The sequence below is a fragment of the Raphanus sativus genome, chromosome 4, assembly GCF_000801105.2.
Source record: "Raphanus sativus cultivar WK10039 chromosome 4, ASM80110v3, whole genome shotgun sequence".
NCBI classification, from domain to species: domain Eukaryota; kingdom Viridiplantae; phylum Streptophyta; class Magnoliopsida; order Brassicales; family Brassicaceae; genus Raphanus; species Raphanus sativus.
Window position 1 is genome coordinate 40669853 of NC_079514.1, and position 21828 is coordinate 40691680.

At 34.6% G+C, this 21828-nt stretch overlaps 6 protein-coding genes and 1 pseudogene across 6 annotated transcripts; 4 read left to right on the forward strand and 3 right to left on the reverse strand.

Moving 5' to 3' along the window:
- Positions 1 to 1052: 1052 nt before the first annotated feature.
- LOC108851001 (S-protein homolog 9-like) lies at positions 1053 to 1448 on the forward strand. The gene has a single exon (XM_018624440.1). It carries the CDS (start codon positions 1053 to 1055, stop codon positions 1446 to 1448), a length of 396 nt encoding a protein of 131 aa, XP_018479942.1.
- Positions 1449 to 2343: 895 nt separating this feature from the next.
- Positions 2344 to 3952, reverse strand: LOC108855521 (GCN5-related N-acetyltransferase 4, chloroplastic). The gene is made up of 3 exons (XM_018629367.2): positions 3703 to 3952; positions 2876 to 3281; positions 2344 to 2806 (listed from the first exon to the last, which is right to left on the reverse strand). The coding sequence occupies exons 1-3, from the start codon at positions 3881 to 3883 to the stop codon at positions 2497 to 2499; spliced, it is 897 nt and encodes a 298-aa protein (XP_018484869.1). The 5' UTR covers positions 3884 to 3952; the 3' UTR covers positions 2344 to 2496.
- Positions 3953 to 7240: 3288 nt separating this feature from the next.
- Positions 7241 to 7674, forward strand: LOC130494542 (serine/threonine-protein kinase PCRK1-like). Its single transcript, XM_057008298.1, has one exon. The coding sequence runs from the start codon at positions 7270 to 7272 to the stop codon at positions 7672 to 7674; it is 405 nt and encodes a 134-aa protein (XP_056864278.1). The 5' UTR covers positions 7241 to 7269.
- Positions 7666 to 8498, forward strand: LOC108851002 (serine/threonine-protein kinase PCRK2-like). The gene is made up of 2 exons (XM_057008890.1): positions 7666 to 7863; positions 7933 to 8498. Exons 1-2 carry the CDS (start codon positions 7735 to 7737, stop codon positions 8455 to 8457), a joined length of 654 nt encoding a protein of 217 aa, XP_056864870.1. The 5' UTR covers positions 7666 to 7734; the 3' UTR covers positions 8458 to 8498.
- Positions 8499 to 9079: 581 nt separating this feature from the next.
- On the forward strand, positions 9080 to 10441 carry LOC108849391 (protein WHAT'S THIS FACTOR 9, mitochondrial). The gene has a single exon (XM_018622940.2). The coding sequence runs from the start codon at positions 9146 to 9148 to the stop codon at positions 10355 to 10357; it is 1212 nt and encodes a 403-aa protein (XP_018478442.2). The 5' UTR covers positions 9080 to 9145; the 3' UTR covers positions 10358 to 10441.
- Positions 10416 to 14802, reverse strand: LOC108849390 (amino acid transporter AVT1C). Its single transcript, XM_057008887.1, has 13 exons — positions 14577 to 14802; positions 14194 to 14394; positions 13747 to 14066; positions 13075 to 13289; positions 12848 to 12871; positions 12087 to 12267; positions 11589 to 11808; positions 11341 to 11476; positions 11230 to 11253; positions 10992 to 11133; positions 10870 to 10913; positions 10725 to 10787; positions 10416 to 10653 (listed from the first exon to the last, which is right to left on the reverse strand). Exons 2-13 carry the CDS (start codon positions 14376 to 14378, stop codon positions 10555 to 10557), a joined length of 1653 nt encoding a protein of 550 aa, XP_056864867.1. The 5' UTR covers positions 14379 to 14394; positions 14577 to 14802; the 3' UTR covers positions 10416 to 10554.
- Positions 14803 to 15764: 962 nt separating this feature from the next.
- LOC108851609 (uncharacterized) lies at positions 15765 to 16389 on the reverse strand (annotated as a pseudogene).
- Between the last annotated feature and the right edge of the window lie 5439 nt (positions 16390 to 21828).

The window sequence follows — 21828 nt, forward strand, 5'->3', positions numbered from 1 at the left end:
TTTTTTTTTTTTTTGGCAAATCTTAACTTCGATTGGTTTTGGAATATATAATTTTCCTGTTGGCATTCTCCGTATCAAATCGTGATGATAAAGATATATACAACTTTTTGTGACATATACGCATTCTATTTTATTGGGAAAGATGGTAATTTGAAGTAAAACTACATAAATGCGATCTTAAGTTTTCCAATAAAACAGAGCACTAGAAGCTCAATAACAGAGTTTATTTAGGCCAATGTGGTTGTAAAAAATGTAGAAGAAAGTTTTTTAACCTAAGATTATGGAGAAGTTTACAAAAGGAAGCTTATCGTAGCTCATTTCTTCTTTGTCACATATCACTGATAATTCTTTTGGGAGACTGATATCTATTTCTCACGTTCAGTGAGCGTTTTTAATTCTGTATCTCGGTTTGGTTGAAATGAAAATCGCTTCCTTCTTGTCAAGAGATCAGTTTTTTTTTTTGAATCACATGTCAAGATACCACTTTAATTCTCAAGATTCATTTAATAAAAACAAAAAAAAACAAAAATGTCAGCCAATTTTCTTTTACCAGTCTGTTAGAGATGAATCATAAATATTTTAAGATCAAATATGTATTAATGAAAGATTATACTACTAATATCTTTCATAACAAATAGAAACTATTTATTTTTAATTATACACCCTCTGTTTTAAAATGATTGATGTTTCACAAAAAAAAATTGTAATAAAATTCAATATATTTTATTAATATACATGTGTAGAAATTCCAAAATATACATCTTTTGAAAAAATAGAAAGAGTATTACATTTTTTCTTCCTGGTCAAATAATAATACAAATAAAAGAAAATGAATGTGTGCAAAGACTGACCAGAACGTTCGTATATAACAAAACTCCATTTCTATTAGGATCTTTGACCAGAAAAATGAATATACTACAGTTACGACACAAATTAATAACTATAATATATCTACTACTTTAAATGACAGCCCATGGTCTCTATAAATTGGCACATTTTATCCTTCAATTGCACATACATTAGCTCTAGATAAAAAAGATAATACGGAAACAATGAGTCGTCTCTGGTGCTTTTTGCTTATCACTACATTGTGCGTTGAGTTGAATAATGCGGGAGTGTTGGAGAAAAACTCCGTACACTTCAAAAACTCTCTTGGTCCAAACGATATTCTCAGGGTCGATTGTTTATCTAAAGATGACTCTCTAGTCCACGATTTGAAGCCTGGACAAACCTATGATTTTAGTTTTAATGACAGTATCTTGAAGACCATATTTGATTGTACCTTATCGCATGGACAGGGTTTCATTCATCAGGCAAGCTTTAAGGCATATGAAGGTGGTGGTTTAATAGTTCATTATGGTAAGGAGAATTTTTGGGATGCTAGAGAAGACGGAATTTACTTTACACATGGTAAAGAAACGCCCAAGTTAGAGTATAAGTGGTCATAAAAATGTCATTGCAATCCTCAAATGAAGTGGAATTTAGTTTTTTTTTTTTTTTTTTCTTTGTTTTAACGGCAATTTCTTATCTCTTTGTTCTTGTAAGAACTACGTATCGAATAAAATTTATATTGCAATATCATCAGTGACTATTGGTGAATATGAAAGTTATGTTTTTTTTTTGTAAAAGATATGAAAAAATATGTTCGTTAAGAACAAAAACATTACTAAGGACTTCAATACATATATATAACCTACTAGTTCTATATAATTTGTAGTGGTTTTGGATTAACATGAGCTTAATGCACATCTAAACTATACACAAAATATAGTACCATACACTAAATATAATATATTATCATTTGTCTTGCACTAAATATAATCTATCATCATTTGTTTTTTTGGTGACCTCTCCCACGTAACTCTTATTCTTCACCAATATTGACTTCTATCATTTTCTTAAACTTAAAACGGGTTTTGTAAATACAATAAAATTTATATGGGTTACGTTAATGCAATAAAACACTTTAATGCACATATATACTATACATAAATTAGTTTTTTTTTGTAAAGATCCATCCACGTATCCATTCTTCCTCAAAACTATAAGCACTAAATTTATGTGTAAACTATAAATTTATATTATATATTTTATACGAAACAAAAAATTTCTTTAAAAGCAAAAATAAATACCCGTGTGATCGCATGGACTAAGCTCTAATTTCTCTTATAGATTAGTTCTACTGAAACGTATCTTTGGTTGATCCCTTTTCCCTCTTTCTAGAAAACATTTATTTTCTGTTTGTTTGATTTAGTAACTGATGTATTGTATGTAAATGTACCAAAATGACTTCCACAAATTGAAGAAATTTTTGAGAAAAAGTCTGTACATTTCAAAAGCGTATTACGACTTTAAAAGTGTATTTAATTTGCTGGAAAGTATTATGGACAGTGAGTGCAAGACTTACAAACTTTTAAGACCACAAGCACCACTAAACAATATTTACATAAATTAGAGCTAAACTTTCATGAACAACCCCCAATTTGATTCTCCCTTTTACCGGAACTGTTCGAGAGCTTGAGCATTGTTGTTGCTGTTCAAGAGCTTCATCATGAAGTTAAACCTTGTGTCTGGAGACGTCTTTGGCTGTGGCCAACTCGCTCCTTCAGGGATCTTGACGCTTCTGTAACCTTGATCTTTGTAAAGTTTGGTGGCTCCCAAGTTGTTGAGCTCACAGTGAAGCCCAACAGCTCGGCATCCCCAGCTCTGGGCTAAAGCCTCTGCTTTCCATATGAGTCTCTTTGCTATCCCCTTGCGCCTGAAACCCTCTCGCACCGCCACGTTCGATACGTAAGCAATCCCCGTCCTGAAACAAAAGCGCTCCTTAGTCTCAAGAACAAAGAGGCGTATAAGAAGAGAAAGCAAACAAACCTACCTTCTCTGACGGAGAGGACCTTTCCTTGGAAGGTAATCCGCAACGGTATCCACAGTCAAGATCCCAGCTACGTAGCCTCTGTTAAGACTAATCTTTGCATCAAAAGCACCAATCTTGAAATCTTGGCTACCGATGATGCAGATGGTTTCATCAGCGGAGCTACCTATCACAGCGACTAAGCAGATCCTCTGGCACCCTGGTGGAACAGAGAACCCCATTATCATCGCCATCAGCCTATCGACTCTGAGGACGATATCGAGAGGGAACGAGTATCCGGGGAAGAAGGAGCTGCAGTGAGTCTCTGCCACTTCCCAGCAGTCCTCTAACCTCGCTTCCCGTACAACGATCTCAGGTGAAACCGCTGGGAAAAGATCAGCTACTTGACTTGCCTTGCATACTCCTCCTCCTACACACAAAGATATAACAACTTTATCAAAATCTATCTATGAATCAAAACTCAAGACTTTACTCCTAATATAAGAAACCCATAAAGGGATCATCATCCACTGATAAAATCAAAACATCAGTAACACCCACCCACCATAAAAGTCCAGTCCTCTAATTGAATGGACTATTTTTTACTAAAACAGGTAAAGGTAACAACTTTAATCAATCATCCAGTGATGAATCAAAACAACAGTGTAACATTACAAAGTCCTCTAATTGAATGGTTAAATTTAACTATTTTTTTTTTTTTGAATTGCATTGCCTACTAAAAACATATATGTAAAGGTAACAACCTTATCATCATGAGAATGGAATCAAAAGCAAGTCTTCTCTCATAAAGCAATGAACCAGTCAACATCATAAAGTTAAGTTCTCAAAACCTGATTTTGAAGACGGAGTGTGAGAAACTGAACCCGTCGGGGAGAGAGACGAGGACGAGTGGTTTCTTGGACGATTGATAGACAAGTGGGAGAATCCTGAGGAGGAGGAGGAGAAGCGGTTGTAGTTGATGATCAAAGCTGCTGGAGATATCTCCGTCGTCGCCAACGCTGTGCTCCGCATTTTTTTCTTTTTCTCCCTTCCCCTACTGCCCAACTCTCTCTCTCTCTCTCTCTCTCTCTCTCTCTCTCTCTCTCTCTCTCTCTCTCTCTCTCTTGGAAACAACAAACCGGCCGGTTCAACCGGCTAAATCGTCCCTGGAAATGTTTCTTCCTAGTTAAATTTTGTTTTTCTACCCGGTTTTATCTCGGTTCCACCAATTTACCCGGTTAAACTTTAGTGGTCAAATTTAATTTTGTAGAAAATAAAAAAATTCATACTATCATCAATACCATTAAAACAGGATCATTCCTGAATTATGTCTTTAATGAATGTTTTAAAGTTTTCCAAAAATATCCTTAATGATATGAACAAACAAAAAAAAATTATTAATGGCATTACTGTCTTTTGATTTTATGGGCCTATTTCAATATTTAGATCGACTTGCTAACTAATTAAATGAGTTATGTTTTTATATAATCAAATTCAAATTCCATAAACTTTTTAATATCAATACCACAAATTAAAGTCTGCAATAATTTTAATAAGTTGATATTAGAGATTGAAATTTTGTAACTACACGGGATAAGACTTAATCAAAAATATTATTGGCCAGTTTATATATTTAGCAATATTTTATATAAATTATAAATCTTTAAAATTATATAATAGCCCAAATAAAAATTTCGGATAACAATGTTTTGAAAACTGACCCGAACACTGAACCGGACAATTTACCGGGTTACTGGATCATTGAGTCGACTGCAGGTAAACCGCGGGTGAACCGCATGTTACTAAATGAATTAATTTTATTATATAATAATATATTAACTAATAAAATAAAAAAAATAAAAATATATAAAACTAAAGTTACTACTTTATAAATATATTTAAAACATAAAATAATAGTTTGGATATGTATATATTTTATGTTTAATAAACATTTAGAATACTTAACTAACTTTTTATATTTTTATTTTCATTTGATATACAATACAACTAAAAAAATATTCTACTGGTTCAACCAATAGTTCGACTGGTACCGGGTTTTGGGTTTTAGTGGGTTTGAGCGGGTTTTTGCGGGTTTTTAAATTTTGGGTTTTGTACCCGAATTTATTTTGGGTCACCGGGTTTTCCGGTTCAACTGCGGGTCAGGGTCGGATTTCAAAATACTGGATAAAACTATTGTTTAATTTATTTACAAACATAAAACGGCTGTGGCGCATTTTAAATTTCGTCATACTGTACACACTATAACAAACCCGCATAATTAAAACTTGATCATATCACAGTTTATATAATAAAACGAAGAATTATCAATCTTTTATATTGAAAAAGGGCGGGTCAGAATCTAGTAATATCATTATGTCAACACCATCCATCATGCTAATTAGAAGTAATGTATACTTTATTGTTTGTTATATAAGTGAAATCATGTTGGAGAAAAATTCAGTATTAGTTGAACACAATTAGTTGAATATCATTTCCTCTTCTTCGGTCATGTTTTATTTTAAGTAAAATTTGACTTCATATCAATTATGTTTCTTTTAAAATTGTAAGCTAATTTCTTTCATAGGTTCATCATATCTGCAAAATAGATTATAAAATATGATATTTCTATTAACATAATGGTTTTATTTAGATATTTTCAAAAGGTATGTTGTTTACCTTTAGTAAAATAAAAAGAAAAGTTTTAAGAGAAAATGATTTCCTCCTATTTTTTTCATAATTAACAATACTATAAACCATGAAAAAGAAGAGAATCATTTGATTTTCAATGCATAATAGTGTATATAATTTTTGTCAAAATGTTATACTGAAATTAATGAACAATTTTCACGTTTTTCCTCTGTTATACTGAAATGAAAGAACTATTTTCACGTTTTTCCTCTGCATGATTAAACATTTGTCTTTGTTCTAAACCCACAAAAATGATTTTAACAAAGAAACACGCAAAAAGGATCTCGGTTTGTTGATCAGCCAACAAGAGAGATATCGAACCTTACGGATGTACTACATTTGATATACAATACAACTAAAAAAATATTCTACTGGTTCAACCAACACTTGCTCTTCCTCTCTGAGCTGGCTGAAGAACCTTACGGATGTACTACAGTGTAACAAGAGAGATATCGAACCTCACAATCTTATTCTGAGATTGAGATTCAAACAACGTAACTGTTATTGCATGTAAGAACTATTGACCATTTATTTTATGTAAGACTCCGAGCTAATAAGTTATGTTTTTCCCAAATTTCATTGTTTTCCTTATATTATCTCCACTTGATTAAAAAGATTATTTAGATTTGTTTACATTTCAAGTTAACTTGTTTACATATAAATAGCAAATTAGTCACAAACTTGTAAATATCTAAGAGTTCAAAAATCCAAAACCATAACTTTTATAGATAAAAAGATAAAGGAACACGAATGACAAATAGTTTCAGACAATTTTTCTAGTAAAAATCATTATGATAAAATATTAGATATTTATTAGACATTTTATATGGTCTTTAAGAGTGTATTTGGAATTTGGTTGTTCGTTTTTAAAATATAATCTTTGTTTCTTTCACTTGTGATAACATTCTTAAACGATCCAAGGTTCAAGGTGAAATATTCAGATTCAAATTTGTGTGTTCAATAGATTCCGCATTCATATTGATAATTTGGATTTTGGATGTTTGGTCATAATACATTCAAGGTGAAATCTTCTGATTCAAACTCGTGTATTAAATTTATGTCAAATTTCTGTTATTCTTTTAGATTTTCCATATCTAAGAAATCGGAAACTTGTTTAAATCAGCTCAAATCCAAAATAAATATAATTTTAATTAATGATGTAACAAGTTACATAGTAGAATGAATCATATTATCCATTGCAATCCAAATAAAAATGAACTTCAAACGAGTCCTCCACCAATCATCTCTCGAACACAAAAGACAGAAACAGGAAATAAAATTAACTTCAAACGATGTTATCACACTTGAGCAACATGATTTATCTTTGTTGAAGGCTTGAGATTATCATGGCCGGCCACGCCGAGCTCCACGGCTGCGGGAGGGACGCCTATTAAAAAGAAGAACATGAGTGGTCCGGAATGCTCTCCTCGAACGTTTTCGTTTTGGAATCTGCAACATGTGTTTTGAAGAAATGAGTATTTTGGAGACATAATGCTTGGACTGTGAAAACCAATTTTCGTCGATTAAAACTTGCCTTTGCCATTGATTCCTCGTCACTGTCCTCGTCGTGGGGGTTGAGCAGACTAGACTTGATAGCAAAATTATCCTGTTGAGAAACTCTCAAATAGTTAGACAATGAAAAATGCAAACTGATACAACAATCAAGCAATCAAGCAAGCAAGAGAGATGAACTTACCTTTCGTTTATGTAACAACTTCAGTAGGTCCTTGATGATCGGCGAAGGCGGCTTCGGTGGCGTGTTCCGCGGCACCATCCAAAGCCCCGAAGACTCTCGTCGTAGAAAGATCGAAATCGCGGTTAAACAGCTCAGCAGAAGAGGGTTACAGGGGCATAAAGAATGGGTGACGGAAGTGAACGTGTTAGGAGTAGTTGAGCATCCGAATCTCGTGAAGCTGATCAGTTACTGCGCTGAGGATGATGAGAGAGGGATCCAACGGCTGCTTGTTTACGAATACGTGCCGAACAGAAGCGTTCAAGACCATTTATCTAACCGTTTTGTACTCACCCCTCTCCCTTGGTCGACAAGAATGAAGATTGCTATAGACACCGCTCGTGGACTCTCCTTATCTTCATCACGGCTTGGAGTTTCAGGTCTCTTTCTCCTTTTAAATTAACCTTTTTTATTATTATTATTATTATTATTATTATTATAAGTTATGTTCATCTTATAATTAATGCAGATCATCTTTAGAAATTTCAAATCTTCAAACATTCTTCTTGATGAGAATTGGAACGCAAAGCTCTCTGACTTCGGACTGGCTAGAATGGGACCTTCTGATGGAATCAGTCATGTCTCAACTGCGGTAAGTTTAAAGCCTTAGACATGTTTGTTTGCGTTTAGTATCTGATTGTTCAAAACAATACACCATCAGGTTGTAGGGACCATTGGTTATGCAGCGCCTGAATACATCCAAACAGGACACCTCACGGCCAAGAGCGACGTGTGGAGCTACGGAATCTTCTTGTACGAGCTCATCACAGGGAGACGGCCGTTCGACAGAAACAGGCCAAGAAACGAGCAGAACATCTTGGAGTGGATCAGACCGCACTTGGCCGATATCAAGAAGTTCAAGATGATCATCGACCCGAGGCTTGAAGGAAACTACTACCTCAAATCTGCTTTGAAGCTAGCTGCGGTTGCGAACCGGTGTTTGATGGTGAAGGCCAAGTCTAGGCCAACGATGAGTGAGGTTTCGGAGATGTTGGAGAGGATAGTGGAGACTTCGGAGGAGGAGGCTTCTAGTGATGGGCCGTTGATGAAGAGCTTGACGCCTAAAGATGCGTTTGAGGCGTCAAGAAGAGAGAGGGTTAAGAGAAGATTTGTTGAGGTTTTAATTGGGGTTAATGGTTGTCCTAATCTGCCTACTTGGTCTCCTAAACTTGTTACTTCTCTTTGATTTTTGAGGGTGAACAAACGAACAACTAAAGCGTTTCTGGATATCGGTCTATCAGTAATCAGAATAAGATAAAATTACAAGATTCTAAAACTCCGAGTTAAAAGAAGCCGATCGAAATAAATTGTTAAAATCTGAATAAATATCTCAAATATTTAGTTTCATGTTTATATTCAGTAATAAAAATAGTCTAACTCGAAAGTATTATTAACCGAATTTTAAATAAATTAGGACAGAAAGAGGATTTAGTTAAGTTTATAAAATTCATTGGAAGTTGAAATATTATTAGTGGAATTTAATCCATAGATCTAAAATGATACTTCTTCCTTTTCTAATAGATGACGGTTTAAAGTTGTGTATATAAATTAAAAAAAATATTTATTTTTTACATTTCTAAACAAAATCATTATTGATTGTTTAACTAAACACAATTTAAGTAATAGCAAAACATATTACATAATGCTAGTACTTATAAGTTAAATTGTTAATAAAAATTAAAACTTGAAAACTTCATATAGGTTTGGAAGCGAAAAAAGAATTTTCTCTAAATTCCAAGTTTTAAAAAGGCAAGGAATAAAATAGTTAGGGTTTAATTACAATAACTCATTTCATTAGGACAAAGCTTTCAAACAAGGGTTTAAAGTGGTTTTCACATTCTACAAGTCGCCAAAAAACCATCTTCCTTTCCGCAATGCTCTTCATCAGCCGCTGTGCCCAAACTCTCAAAACCCTACCTTCCTCCTCCTCCTCCTCCTCCTCCACCACACAGATCCGTACCTACGTCGATGTCTACATGAAATGGAAGAAAGACCACTACTTCGACAACATCGAACACATCCTCCGTTCCCCTCAGCTCAGATCCGTCATCGCTCTCAAGAACCGCATCACCAGCGAACCCAACAGCTGCATCCCAATCTCCTCAATCTCCAAGAAGACTCACCACTTCGACCTATCAACCAAAGTCACAAAGTTCTTACGACAGTTTCCTAGTATCTTCGAGGAGTTCGTTGGTCCAGAGCACAACCTCCCCTGGTTTAGACTGACCCCCGAAGCTGCGGAGCTCGACAGGGAAGAGAGACGAGTGTACCAAGACTCGGCTGAGGACTTGCGTGGTAGGCTGAGGAAGTTGATTCTGATGAGTAGAGACAACGTCTTGCCGTTGAGTATTGTTCAAGGGATGAGATGGTATCTTGGTTTACCTCCAGAGATGGATCTTGATTCCTCGTTTAGGTTTGTTGATTTGGAAGATGGAGTGAAGGGTTTGTCTGTGGAGTGTAGTAACGGAGAAAAGGTTCTGTCTTTGTTACAGAAGAACACAATCAAGAACAGAGGACTACTCTGTTCTGAGAACAGAGGACTACTCTGTTCTGAGAACAGAGGACTACTCTGTTCTGAGATTGAGTTTCCTCTGTTTCCGTCAAAAGGTTGTAGATTGAGAGTCAAAATCGAAGACTGGTTAAAAGAGTTCCAACGGCTTCCTTACGTGTCACCGTACGATGATTACTCTCGTTTGGATCCGAGCAGTGATGTAGCCGAGAAGAGAGTCGTTGGGTTTCTTCATGAGCTGCTCTGCCTCTTTGTTGATCATTCAGCGGAGAGGAAGAAGCTTTTGTGCCTCAAGAAGTGGTTTGGGTTGCCTCAGAAGGTTCACAAGGCCTTTGAGAGGCATCCGCAGATCTTTTACTTGTCTATGAAGAACAAGACTTGTACAGCTATCCTCAGAGAGCCTTATAGAGACAAAGCTAGTGTGGAACCGCATCCTGTGTTGGCTGTGAGGAAGAAGTATATTCAGTTGATGAAGAGTTCAGAGTTGATTCTCAAGAGTAGAAGGAGTAGTTGCAGGTTTTCAGATGATGGTGTTGTAGAGAAAGATTTGGATTTTGATTTTGATTTTGATGGTTAAGCGAAAAAAAGATTGTACAAACATAACCTCTTTGATAATTTTGTATATTGAGACATAATTTAAAAGTAGCCATTGTTTTATTAATGTATTTGTTTCAAACCATGTATGTGTATGCAAGAATGAGTTTGCTATATGAAAACAAAAGACAAAAGTGGGTATAAGAGTTTGTGGAAAGAAAAAAAGAATAGAGACTATGTTCAGCTGCTAAGTTTCTCAATGATCTGAGAGAGAGCTGAATAAGAGCCAACGACAGAAGATATTGCTCCTACTATGATGATTAAGACACATAGCATCATCTACAAAACAAAAACACACAATGTATTAATGATAAGCTGGTGTAAATACAGAATTTTGCTAAGAACATTACCTGTGTCCTGGTAACTTTTCTCCGTACTATGCTCAAGAAACAAGCTGGTGGAAGTATTAGAGTCTGGCACAAAATAAATATATGAAACTTAAAAATATATATACAAAACTAAAGATCCTCAGTAGAGAAGGAAAAGGCAACTTACGACAAGCATTGTCAACAATGATCCAATCAATGACATGACAAGACCTGCAAGATGTTTCATTGTCAACCTGATTCTGAAGAAGAATATGAGCATTACATTCAAAATGGTAGAGAGGATCTTACCAAAGAAAGGTATTGCAAGACCGACAAGCAGAGTAGAAAAGACCAATGCGGTTCTAATGGCAATGGCGTACCAATGCGACTTGTTATGCCTTGATGGTATCAGTTCCTCAAGACTCAGTGCTACTGGAGATAAGGTCAAAGCATATGTGCTTTCTTTTGTTAAGGGGACACAAAAAGATGATGATCAGGATTTTGACAATAAAATAAAACTACAGCTGAAGAAATTTTCTTGCAAAGGATATTTAGTAAATGGATTCACCACCTGTGAAACAGTAAAAACAAAAACAGTTTTAGCTCTCATGTGATCATAACCAACATTAGAATAAACAGTGCAAAGTACTCTACTTACAGTAGTCCACACAGCGACCTTAGTTGCAACCAAATCTTGCGGCAAGTTGAGAGTAAACTGTGATTTTGTTGCTTCTCCAAACATTGTATAACCCATAGAAGCAACACCAGCATACATCAGAGTGCAAATAGTAAAGCTGCAAAACAATTATCAATCATTGTGGTATCATCAAAATGCTTGCATATGTGACATACAGTGGATCGTGCTGGACATATTTTAAGAACTTATTAAAATTGCTATAAGCTTACCATGTCAAGAGAGCAGAGGGGTATTGATTTGGATTGGCCATAGAAGTATAAATGTTGGGGAAAACAGCATGTCCTGAGTAGCAGTAACCATAGAGCCCTATAGCTACAGGTAAAGTTGACAAGTTCAGTGTAGTTCCTTTGCTGTGGATTCCAACTCCATCTACCAAACCAATCCAAAACAAACTTAAAACCACTAGCACCGATGCAATCACCCCTCCAGCTGACAAAATATAACCAAAATCATTATGTCAGGAACATTTCTAGACGTGACTATAAATATCTCCTAAACTCAGGACCGGTTCTGAAATTTCGGAGGCTATAGACAGTTAAAGAAGGATTTTATAAATTTGGGGGCTGAAATTTTTTTGTATATAAATTTGGGCGCTTATTTATATAGGAATTTTTTCAAAAAAGTTGGAGCCTTGAGGCAAATGTTTCATTAGGCTTGACTCAGGGCTGGTTCTGCCTAGACTAAAGGATAATGAAACAAAATTTCACCTGAGATGTAACTCAGTAGGCTGAGATCTCTGAGCCAAACGGTAGGGAGAACAGCGATAGTGGTTAGCAAAGCAAACAGATGACGTGCATCTAACTCAAAACCTCCAATACTTAAAGCAGCATTTGGATATAATGAAGACAAATTATCACTCTCCAATATTATATATTCAACACAGCACGCCTGCAATAAAAATACAATAATATAACACTATATATTCCACACATAACAGCAAGAGTGTAATCCTGCAAATATTCAAGGTTACATACTCACTTCTACTGAAGTAAAAAATCGAGTTTTTTGATATCACATTTGACCATTATGGTGCAACAAAAAAGCTGCGAAAGAATATACAGGCAGTTACCAGAGTAGAACTAGTTCACTTCCAAACTAAACAGTCAGAAAAAATTATTATTGAACTAATCATTTCACACTAGTAGCTTTTGGGACCATTCAATCTAAAAATATAATTAGTATTGCTGCTTTAGTGACGTCAAAAGCAGCTTTAAGAAGGAACAAATAGAATCAAAGAGAAAGGCTTTTAAAAAGTTTCAGGTAGTGCCAAATCTTGAACGAGCTAGTGGGAGAAATTTATGGGGCCCTGTGCTAACGTGTTTCACAACATGGGGTCATGAATTCTACATACGTAGACACCACTTGGAATCTCTTTGATTATGTATGTTTCTTGACAAAAAAGAGTCATGTGATTTCTATTTATAAAGTATAAATTATAGTCATTTGCTGGAGGAATGTAAGTACTTACATATAGCTCCAAGTAGAGTACTATCTGCAATACATTAAAAAAATAAAAAAAATTAATATAAAGTGAAAATAATGATACCAAATTCCACTATTAAAATGTTAAGCTTCCTAATAATCTCAACTTTAATTAACTCTTCATCACAAAGGAGTATTTTATTGCTATATTTGATGAAACATGTTATAAATTCATAGGATATATATTAATAAAAAAAGGTTTTAGCTACTCACCGAGACAAAGATACGACCAGTGGTACCAAAAGCAGCTTGGCCAATATCAGGATAAGTCTCGAGGTCAGACTCACTGTCAAGGCAGTAACGCAGGAGGATTCCTGTGTAGAAAGAAAGAAGACCATATATAAACAGTATCCCTAATCCTAACCATCCTCCTTCTTTAGCAGCATAAGGCGTTGAAAGTATCCCAACTCCACATAGAACGTTCAATCCTGCAGCACGTGACCCACATGTTACACAAGATGATGTCATCAGGTTACTAAAGAGTGATTACAATTTACAAATCATGCATGTTCTTTGAACCTAGACGTTTTTGGTCTCAACAGTTTTGTTCATGTGCTTCCATGTGCTATTAGGACAACAGAGTCGACAGGCGAGAAGACTGTCTTAAGGCCATACACAAAGTATATGAAAGAATCTAAATAAGGAGTATGCGAATATATTTCATATTCAAATAACACGCACACACACACCCTAGATTACTGTACTGACAACCAAACAACATAGAAAAGGTTGTCAACTTTTCATTATGATTTGAATAAACTCACGAGAAAAACCTCTTTGCTCTCTCCTTTGTTAGTTGTTACCACTATCATCAATCTCTTAAACTGTTTTAACTACTTTTAGGAAGACAAAGAACACGCACTACTTTTAATAAAAGAAACTTACCATTCATAACAGCTTGTCCGTATGAGCTATTGCGTGACATGGGAACTTCATGAGACACTCTCTCGTCCTTTCGCATGGAACTTCTCCTAGAAGGAGGAACAGGAGGGAGCAAGCCATGAGAGCTAAGCCTGTGTTTAGGTGGTGGTGGTGCTTGTTCTTCTGCTTCGAGCAGAGGCTTTGCAACCGTAGGTAAATATTCAGGAGTGTGTCTTCTTATCAGGGAAGAAGACAAGAAAGAGCTTCCGAATCTCGACATCGAGTTATTCCCAAGAAAACCGATACTGGGAGACGGTACACTACTGTAAAGATCAATCGATTGCCTACCAAACATTACCAAGAAACACACAAATAGATCAGAATAAATATTGCATATTAATAACCCTTTTGTTACAAAATCAACCAAGAATCTGCATGTTAGTATAGAGAGAGAGAGAGAGAGAAAGAGACCTATAACTCTGTGGCCAAGCCGTAGTGTATGAGTTGGGCTTATACTGCGTGTGATGTTCATCATTAGCATCAGAGGAATCAGAATGGCTATGACCATCTTCTTCTTCTTCTTCTGCGTAATCTTTCCTGTCGTCTTCATCCTCGCTCTCAATGTAAAAGCTCTGATCAGAAGGTACGTGATTCATTTTTTCCTAATGAAACCTGAATGATTCATGCAACAAAAATATACATTAAAAGAAAAAAAAAACAGAAATGAGAAACAATCAACCTCTAGAGTAAACAAACAGTCTGTGTATGTTCTATGTTAGAACATGATCTCTTTACCTTGTAATAAAAAATCATAAACGTGACAATTGTTGTTCTTAGACTTTGGTGTTATTTACCTGAAGATGTTGCCTTGGATCCAAATGATGATGAGCTTCAAGATCAGAAGAGAGTCATGGGAGAGAGAACCGAGAGAGATGTGGAGGATATAGAGAGGAGAGTGGAAGAGAACGAACAAGGAGGAAGGAGGGAGACAGAGCGGCTTTTTCTCTGTGTATACCTTTTCAATTTACAGATAAAAATTCTCCAAGTCAGCTTTGAATTGTTACAGAAAAACAAATTAATTACTATACATTTTTCAAACTTAAATTTAATTACTATATTTGGCATGTGTTCTACTCTAATGGTTCGTAATATTGATGTTACTATGGTATCATATAACTTGGTTGGGATTAAGCATCTGACCATAATTTTTTTTCTTTGAACAGAATTAAAATTTTTGGGTGGGTGCCAATTTTTAATTTTATAATTTGATCATTTCGTCTTTACATTTTGAGAAGAATATGTCATTAATGTACGCAAATAAAAAAAAATTATGGCTCATTAGCAGAATCAAAGGGTCGTTTTTAAGCAATTCAAATTAAAAATTGATTATGGTTTTGCTTATTTTTGTTAGGCAACCATACCTTGCTTACCGAAATAATTTAAATTATTAATGCAAAATATCTCAGCTCTGACTCGGATAGTGGACATGTTTTGAAATTAAAAAAACTAACAAAAAAACTAAAAGAAAACTAAAATTTGGGATCTATTTTGTCTATTTAAGGAAGGAAAAATAACCAAAAATATGTGATTATATACATAAGAATAAGAATGATATATTTTCTTGTTATGTTCATTGTAGAACTTTGTATATAGCATGAGAAGTATTTTCTGGTATAGTTGATTAGACGTTGAATCATAATAACGTACGTATAGTATTCAGAGAAAACATCTCTCGGTTGCAAGAACAGAATCACATTCACATGATGTGCAGATCAATAACTCAGAAGCATGTGCTGACATTTGATCTCCCTTTGTTGATTCTCCGCTTCCATCAGACAAATATCTCCATCCCCACATGGTTCATATATTGTTGTTTCTTTCTTAAGTTTATCTTATACAAAAAGACTGGAAACTCATGTTCCGTATTCTCAAGCGCAGTTGATACTGTTGTTAAAGGCAATGGGTTGGAAAAGTAGAAGATGTACATTTCGACATGCCTTGTTTAGTCATATGATTTTTCATTCTTTGTCTTGTATCACATATGATTAGAAGAGTTATTACTCAGCTCATAGTTTGGTTACATGTATGTTTAGGAGAAGTATATATTGTTCAAGATGAATCTATATAGAGCTACACATTCCCATACTCTCACAAAAATTGTATTTTAACCAAAACCATATAATCTAGTGGGGGGGGCAACTTCCCTAAATCCTCTCAGCAGCAGGTCCACCAACATCTGCATCTCCAAGCCACGCCTTGAGACTCGCTTCTTTACCAGCCTTGAACTCCTCCAACTTTGCCGTCTCCACCAAATGTTCACCTTTCACTCAAGACTCCTTCTTCCACATTCTGTGGCCATTTAATGCTGCTCGCTTTCTCCTTAGCCGACTTGAACACCGTCGTAAAATAGCCGCTGCTTTCACCATTCTCCTCCTGGCTATAATCAGAACCAGGCGTTGTTGTTAGAACCACCACCCTCTAGGAGCTCTTGATGTCCCCTATCATCTCATCAGCAACAGACGACGAGCCACACTCTCTCATCGATCTCACCATGTCTATAGAATCATATCCAAGTCTTCCGAATGCTGCTGGATGTACTTGATCATCATCTCGGCTAAGCTCTCGTTCATCTCCGCAAAACCATCAACTTTAGAGAACTCATGCATCCTGTAGAGATCTTAAACTACATAAAGATCGAAACTTTTTGACTCCAAACAATTAAAAAAAAACCTAAACTCAATGATCAAACAGTCAAATGTGATTAAACTCCAATCAATCAGAAAAAGAAAAAGAAAAAAAAACGCCTAATTTACCAAAACAGAGGTTGAGAAACAGAGGAGCTCACAGGAAACCCTAGATGAAGACGGAATTGGAATCCTCTGGGTCTCTCTTGATGTGTTCCTTCCTTTTCCTCCTCTCATTTGATTCGAAAAGCCAATCTTTTTTTCTTTTTCTTTTTCTTTTTTTGCCTCTTGACCTACCTCTCACGGTAATAAAGTGCAGACAAACATTTTGAGGAAGAAGACGATAAGGTCTATGTTTACTCTCCACACGTGCCTGCCTAACTACCTCGCACGTTTGGATAGTAATCGTTTTGTCTGGTTCGACTAAACCATTTCAACTGCTAACAAGTCCTCCAATTTCTGTACGATTTATAATATTTTTCTTTTGTTTTTGACAATTAACTTATAACCCTCGTATATGATTAAAGGGGTTAGTCGACAAAAAAAAAAAGGGGGATTAGACTGGTGGGTCTACGGTTTGCATCAATCATTTGAAAAGTGGGCCGAATGTTGTTGGCTCACGATCGTTATTGAACTTACTGGTCTTAATCGGGCCAGCTGATCGGACCAAGGATTTTGAATGTCTTTTAATTTTAAATTAAATAATACATTTTTGAGAACAATATGGAATAATAGAGCAACATAATATTCAATATAGATTTATCTCGCAACAAAATGATGAGAGGGGAACATATTTAACCGTATATTGGAATATTGGATGATTCAAATTTATAGCAAATGAATACTAGAATATTAGAGCAAAAGTTACTATATAATAGAGTTATTCTATTTTATTGTAAATTATAGAAGAAAAAATAATGTGTCACTAAAAATGCTCTTGCTTTATTTTAAAGTAAAAAGTAGAATGATAAATTGAAAATGTTCTCACTTCTCTGCTCTCAACTCAAAAAGAAAAGAGAAAAACATTAATTTAATCACAAATGAAAATTTAAATAGTCATGTCGACCAAAAGAAATGAACATGGCCTCATGGGCCAATAAAATATCAAAGGGGTCAAAATAAAGTTAAAGCATGAGCTAGCTAGGGTCATAAAAAGGAATTTCGACCATTGCACCTACTCTTGTCTTTAATCTCGAGATGAATAATTTATATTCTACTGAAGTGGTCTGACCATTAGACAGACTCAACATCTCCTACGCTTATATCTATTGGCTTAGGCTACTCAATACAGGTTATATGCCGGTATAAACAACATAGAAAACAAAATTAAACGCATCCTATGTTTTGAGAAATTAATCATTAATGCGTAACCACAAAACTACTGCTACAATCTTTCTAAATATTACATCTAAGAAAATAATCAGTGATAAGTTAAGCATGCGTATATGTTCCTCCCATGTATAAACTAAAACATTGTTTTATTTTAGTTCGAATGTTAGGCCATACTGTTATGTTAGGTTCATAATCTATAGATTTGTATACTAAGACAATCGTGTGGCATGCGTCTGCCATGACGCCATGAGTAATTAGCGTGGAACAACACAGACCCAGCCGCGGAAATATAACCAAAACATGCTTTCGTTTGCAGATACATTTCTAACCGTTAACCATTAAAATAGAAATAGGAATGAGTAGGAAAAAAATATCAGAAACAAAATAAAAGGAATAAAAAGAAAAATTTATTATTTTTGTTTCCTATCAATTTTGATAAGAAATGTTTTTGTTTTACAATTCCTTAAAACTTAAGGAATGGCAAAAAATTACACACAGCAAAATTTTTTCATAAATAGTATAATTTTTAAGAAATGGATAGGAATTGATCATTCCCCTTTATTCTTTATGTCACCAGTTAGAGTCTAAGTGTTGCAGGATTAATGCGTTAACTATTAATAATCATATTTAATGTGGCCACGACATTAAAAACAATTATGTAAAACGCTAATATTACTTGTACTTTGAACAATTACTGAAAACAAATTAATATTTATAGGAGAGCATTTCTGGTTCGTATAAATCTTATGTAACTCCCAAATCTTTGTAGAATGATGTACTCATGTACACACCAGTACTTTTTTTTTTTTTGCTTAAACACACCAGTACTTGACTTGAACATTTTTTTTTGGGAATCCTTGACTTCAAAACATGAATGCAATGTATCTACTAAACCCAAATATTTGAGAAAATAGATTCACGTAATATACACGATGCAGATGGTCCACAAACTTACCATTATTCATTCCATAGATACGTGTGAGCGAATAAATCTACGTACAACTCAGACATAGAAAGTTAGAAACACACAACAACAAAGAAAATAAATATACAAGGGTGCCTGCGCATGCATTTATTTATAAAGACATGTGATAATTGGTGGGTAGGCAAAAAGTACAGCAAGGATTAGGTAGTAGACACTATGGATTGTTAGTCTAAACAGAAGAGTCAAAGAGAGAATCTTAGTTTAAAGCTTAAACAATTACTTCACTTCTCTCTACACTTTCTTATAGGCAATGTCCTCTGATTAAATTGAGTATATATTATAACAATTACTCCCTCTGTTTCATAATACTTGATGTTTTGCCTTCTTGCACAAAGATTAAGAAAACTAGATTTTTCTAAAAAAAAATATTTTAAAAATATTACTTTAGAAACAATTAACCAATAATAAAAAAGACAGTGAAATCTAATTGGTTGAACAGTTTCCAATAAAGTTAAAGTTAACCTTAAAATTTCAAAACTTCATCTAATTTGAAACAAATTTATCCTTTTAAAACATCAACTATATTGAAACGGAGGGAGTATTAATTAGTTGCAAGATTATGGGTCGTGCCCTCTCTTTTCAGGGTTTGTTGTTACACTATTACAGTGGACAACAGATATGAGGTGTCCCATATTTCTCGGTTAATAGTATCCCTTTATATGTAAGAATATGAATATACCCAATATATGCAAGAAATGTTTTGGCAAAAAAAAATATATGCAAGAAATGTAAATAGAGAAGAGATAGCTAATAACAAAACGAATATGTATTCGGAATCGAAATGATAATAATAAAAATTGGAGTTTGGAAAAAAGTGAAGGAGATAGAGGAATCCATGTGTATCCAAACACTTGTAGACAAAATGAGCTTCAGAGAATAGAAAAGCAACCTTTAGCTTTTTTTAAGACCACCAGACCAAGAAAATGAGATTTCAAACACACTCTCTCCTCTTTTAGGGTTCTTATATTTCTCTCTCTCCTCTCCCTTTAATCAGGTCCTGCGAAATAGCCTCCCTAACTTAATCATACCTACCACCATGATGCACTCTCAGGCTCATGCATGTGTGATCTAGATGTGGTGATGTGTATGACTGTCATGGATGTCTATATTTAGAGAGGTGGTGAGAGGATGAGATGCTGAAGCAACCCCACAAGTAATCCTTGTTTCACTCTCAAAAGACTAAACAAATTAACCAAAAATAAATATTTATGCCCTAATTTTAGCATTTTTCCTTTATCCCTTCATTCTTGCCATTTCCTTAGGGTTTCTTGTGGGTCTGTCTTTTTCCCTTTGCTTTTTTTTATACTTTTTTTTTCATTTTCATGTGTAATTTTATCTTATTCTTTTTTCTGACCCAAACACCTCTCTTTTAATTTGCTTGCCTCTTGTCTATCTCGCCACCTCACTCTTAATTATTTTATATAAACCTTTCTCCTCATTTCTCAACCACCTTCAACATCTATTGCTTATCTTTTTCTCTCTGGATCTCCAATCTCACACCCCCCCCCCCCTCCATATTTTGTTTGTTGATTCTTATCATCTCTTTTAGGGCTTCAAGAACCCTAACCTCAATTTCTCTCGTCTCTTTCAGGCCTTCAAGAACCCTAACCTTAATTTCTCCTGATAGAGAGAGAGCAAAAGATCTTTTCAATTCCATTTCCGTACATGCAAATCACAGTCCATGTTTAAGCTTGTTTATAAACATCTAGCTGATATTGTTGCTTATATATGTTCATGCATGTTCAGTTGGATATAGCTTTACTTTAAAATAGAATTAGACATCGATCTTTTGTTGGCGAATAGTTTCAATACATACACGTTTATGCATCATGATACATATATACATAGTACATATATGCCTGGCTCCCTGTATGCCATACACTAAGCTCATCGACCATCGAGGACCTACGTGGATGGCGTATGAGGAGCCAAGCATATTTTCATATGCATATACATCTTTCTAATTATGTTTTTGCACCAGCTAATTAAATTGTGTTGAGCTTATTTTATAGAAGTCGCTGTTAATTTCTCCATCCAATCATGTGCGGAAGATTACAAGGTAGCTGATGAAACCGTATAGAGACATATGATTTGTGGTCTTCAGTATATTCCACTGATAGATATTTTGGTGACCCTCTGATTACGATTTAGTCTTTCGATTCGTATTTTTCTGGTACAAATGTTTGTCTTGTTACTGCACTTCTTACGAGGATCCCTTCTGTAATCACATTAACGTAGTTTAGTTGGTTATGAAATTGTTAAATTATATAGATAGCTAATTATATTCCCGTACGGTTCAGATTCTTTTGTATCTTTCAATCATATCGTTTTTGTAATTGCGTAAACGTATATAAACTTAGCTTGTGACCTACCTTATGACTTATTTTGTACTTATAAATTGTGGTTTCGATAGCACAATTGTTTACACATGCACGAAAATGCATCACACATTTCTGAATTTGATTCCGTGGTGTGTTGCAATTATTGCATCTGATTTTGTTGATCTCACTATGATAATTGCCACATATTATAGGTTTTAATAAAGATATAGACTAATTAGGTAGAGGTAATATAATCAATCAAGGTTCAATAATTCAGAATTTAATAACTACAAATAGAGTAGCTATTGTTCTCTATATTTACTTATGAAAAGTATTTTTTTTTTGTTATACGAATAGGCTAAGTTCCTTATTCCCATCATTTTACTAATATTCAAGACAAACTAGATTTATATCCCTTGAAATCAACTGAAATTAATAATGTTTATCTTAGTGAGAATTTATAATCAAACAAACCATTCAAGCAAGTAAAGCTATTGGAACAGATTTAAATATTATTTAAATATAAATAAAATCTCACTAAAGCCTCGGATATACATAATATCAAGTATTAAAGCTATTTGAAGAAATTTAAATACTAGTCTTTAAAAATACTATTACTACCTATATACAATCAAAACGAAAATTCGTCACATGTATGTACCATATACATAATATCAAGGTCTAGCCGGTAATACGTACATAAGCCATAGATATGCAAATTTATTGACAATTTATCACATGTACGATATACACATAATACTAAGTTCTAGCCATTAATATTAAG

What these genes read in the sequence shown, in the direction of transcription:
- LOC108851001 (XM_018624440.1), top strand. Translation starts at nt 1,053, where the DNA reads ATGAGTCGTCTCTGGTGCTTTTTGCTTATCACTACATTGTGCGTTGAG.
- LOC108855521 (XM_018629367.2), bottom strand. Translation starts at nt 3,883, where the DNA reads ATGCGGAGCACAGCGTTGGCGACGACGGAGATATCTCCAGCAGCTTTG. An exon ending in CACTCCGTCTTCAAAATCAG is followed by an intron (nt 3,282 to 3,702) that starts GTTTTGAGAACT and finishes CTTTGTGTGTAG; the next exon opens with GAGGAGGAGTATGCAAGGCA. An exon ending in GGTCCTCTCCGTCAGAGAAG is followed by an intron (nt 2,807 to 2,875) that starts GTAGGTTTGTTT and finishes CTTTTGTTTCAG; the next exon opens with GACGGGGATTGCTTACGTAT.
- LOC130494542 (XM_057008298.1), top strand. Translation starts at nt 7,270, where the DNA reads ATGATCGGCGAAGGCGGCTTCGGTGGCGTGTTCCGCGGCACCATCCAA.
- LOC108851002 (XM_057008890.1), top strand. Translation starts at nt 7,735, where the DNA reads ATGCAGATCATCTTTAGAAATTTCAAATCTTCAAACATTCTTCTTGAT. An exon ending in TCAGTCATGTCTCAACTGCG is followed by an intron (nt 7,864 to 7,932) that starts GTAAGTTTAAAG and finishes ATACACCATCAG; the next exon opens with GTTGTAGGGACCATTGGTTA.
- LOC108849391 (XM_018622940.2), top strand. Translation starts at nt 9,146, where the DNA reads ATGCTCTTCATCAGCCGCTGTGCCCAAACTCTCAAAACCCTACCTTCC.
- LOC108849390 (XM_057008887.1), bottom strand. Translation starts at nt 14,378, where the DNA reads ATGAATCACGTACCTTCTGATCAGAGCTTTTACATTGAGAGCGAGGAT. An exon ending in GCTTGGCCACAGAGTTATAG is followed by an intron (nt 14,067 to 14,193) that starts GTCTCTTTCTCT and finishes AATGTTTGGTAG; the next exon opens with GCAATCGATTGATCTTTACA. An exon ending in CCCTCTGCTCTCTTGACATG is followed by an intron (nt 11,477 to 11,588) that starts GTAAGCTTATAG and finishes ATTGTTTTGCAG; the next exon opens with CTTTACTATTTGCACTCTGA.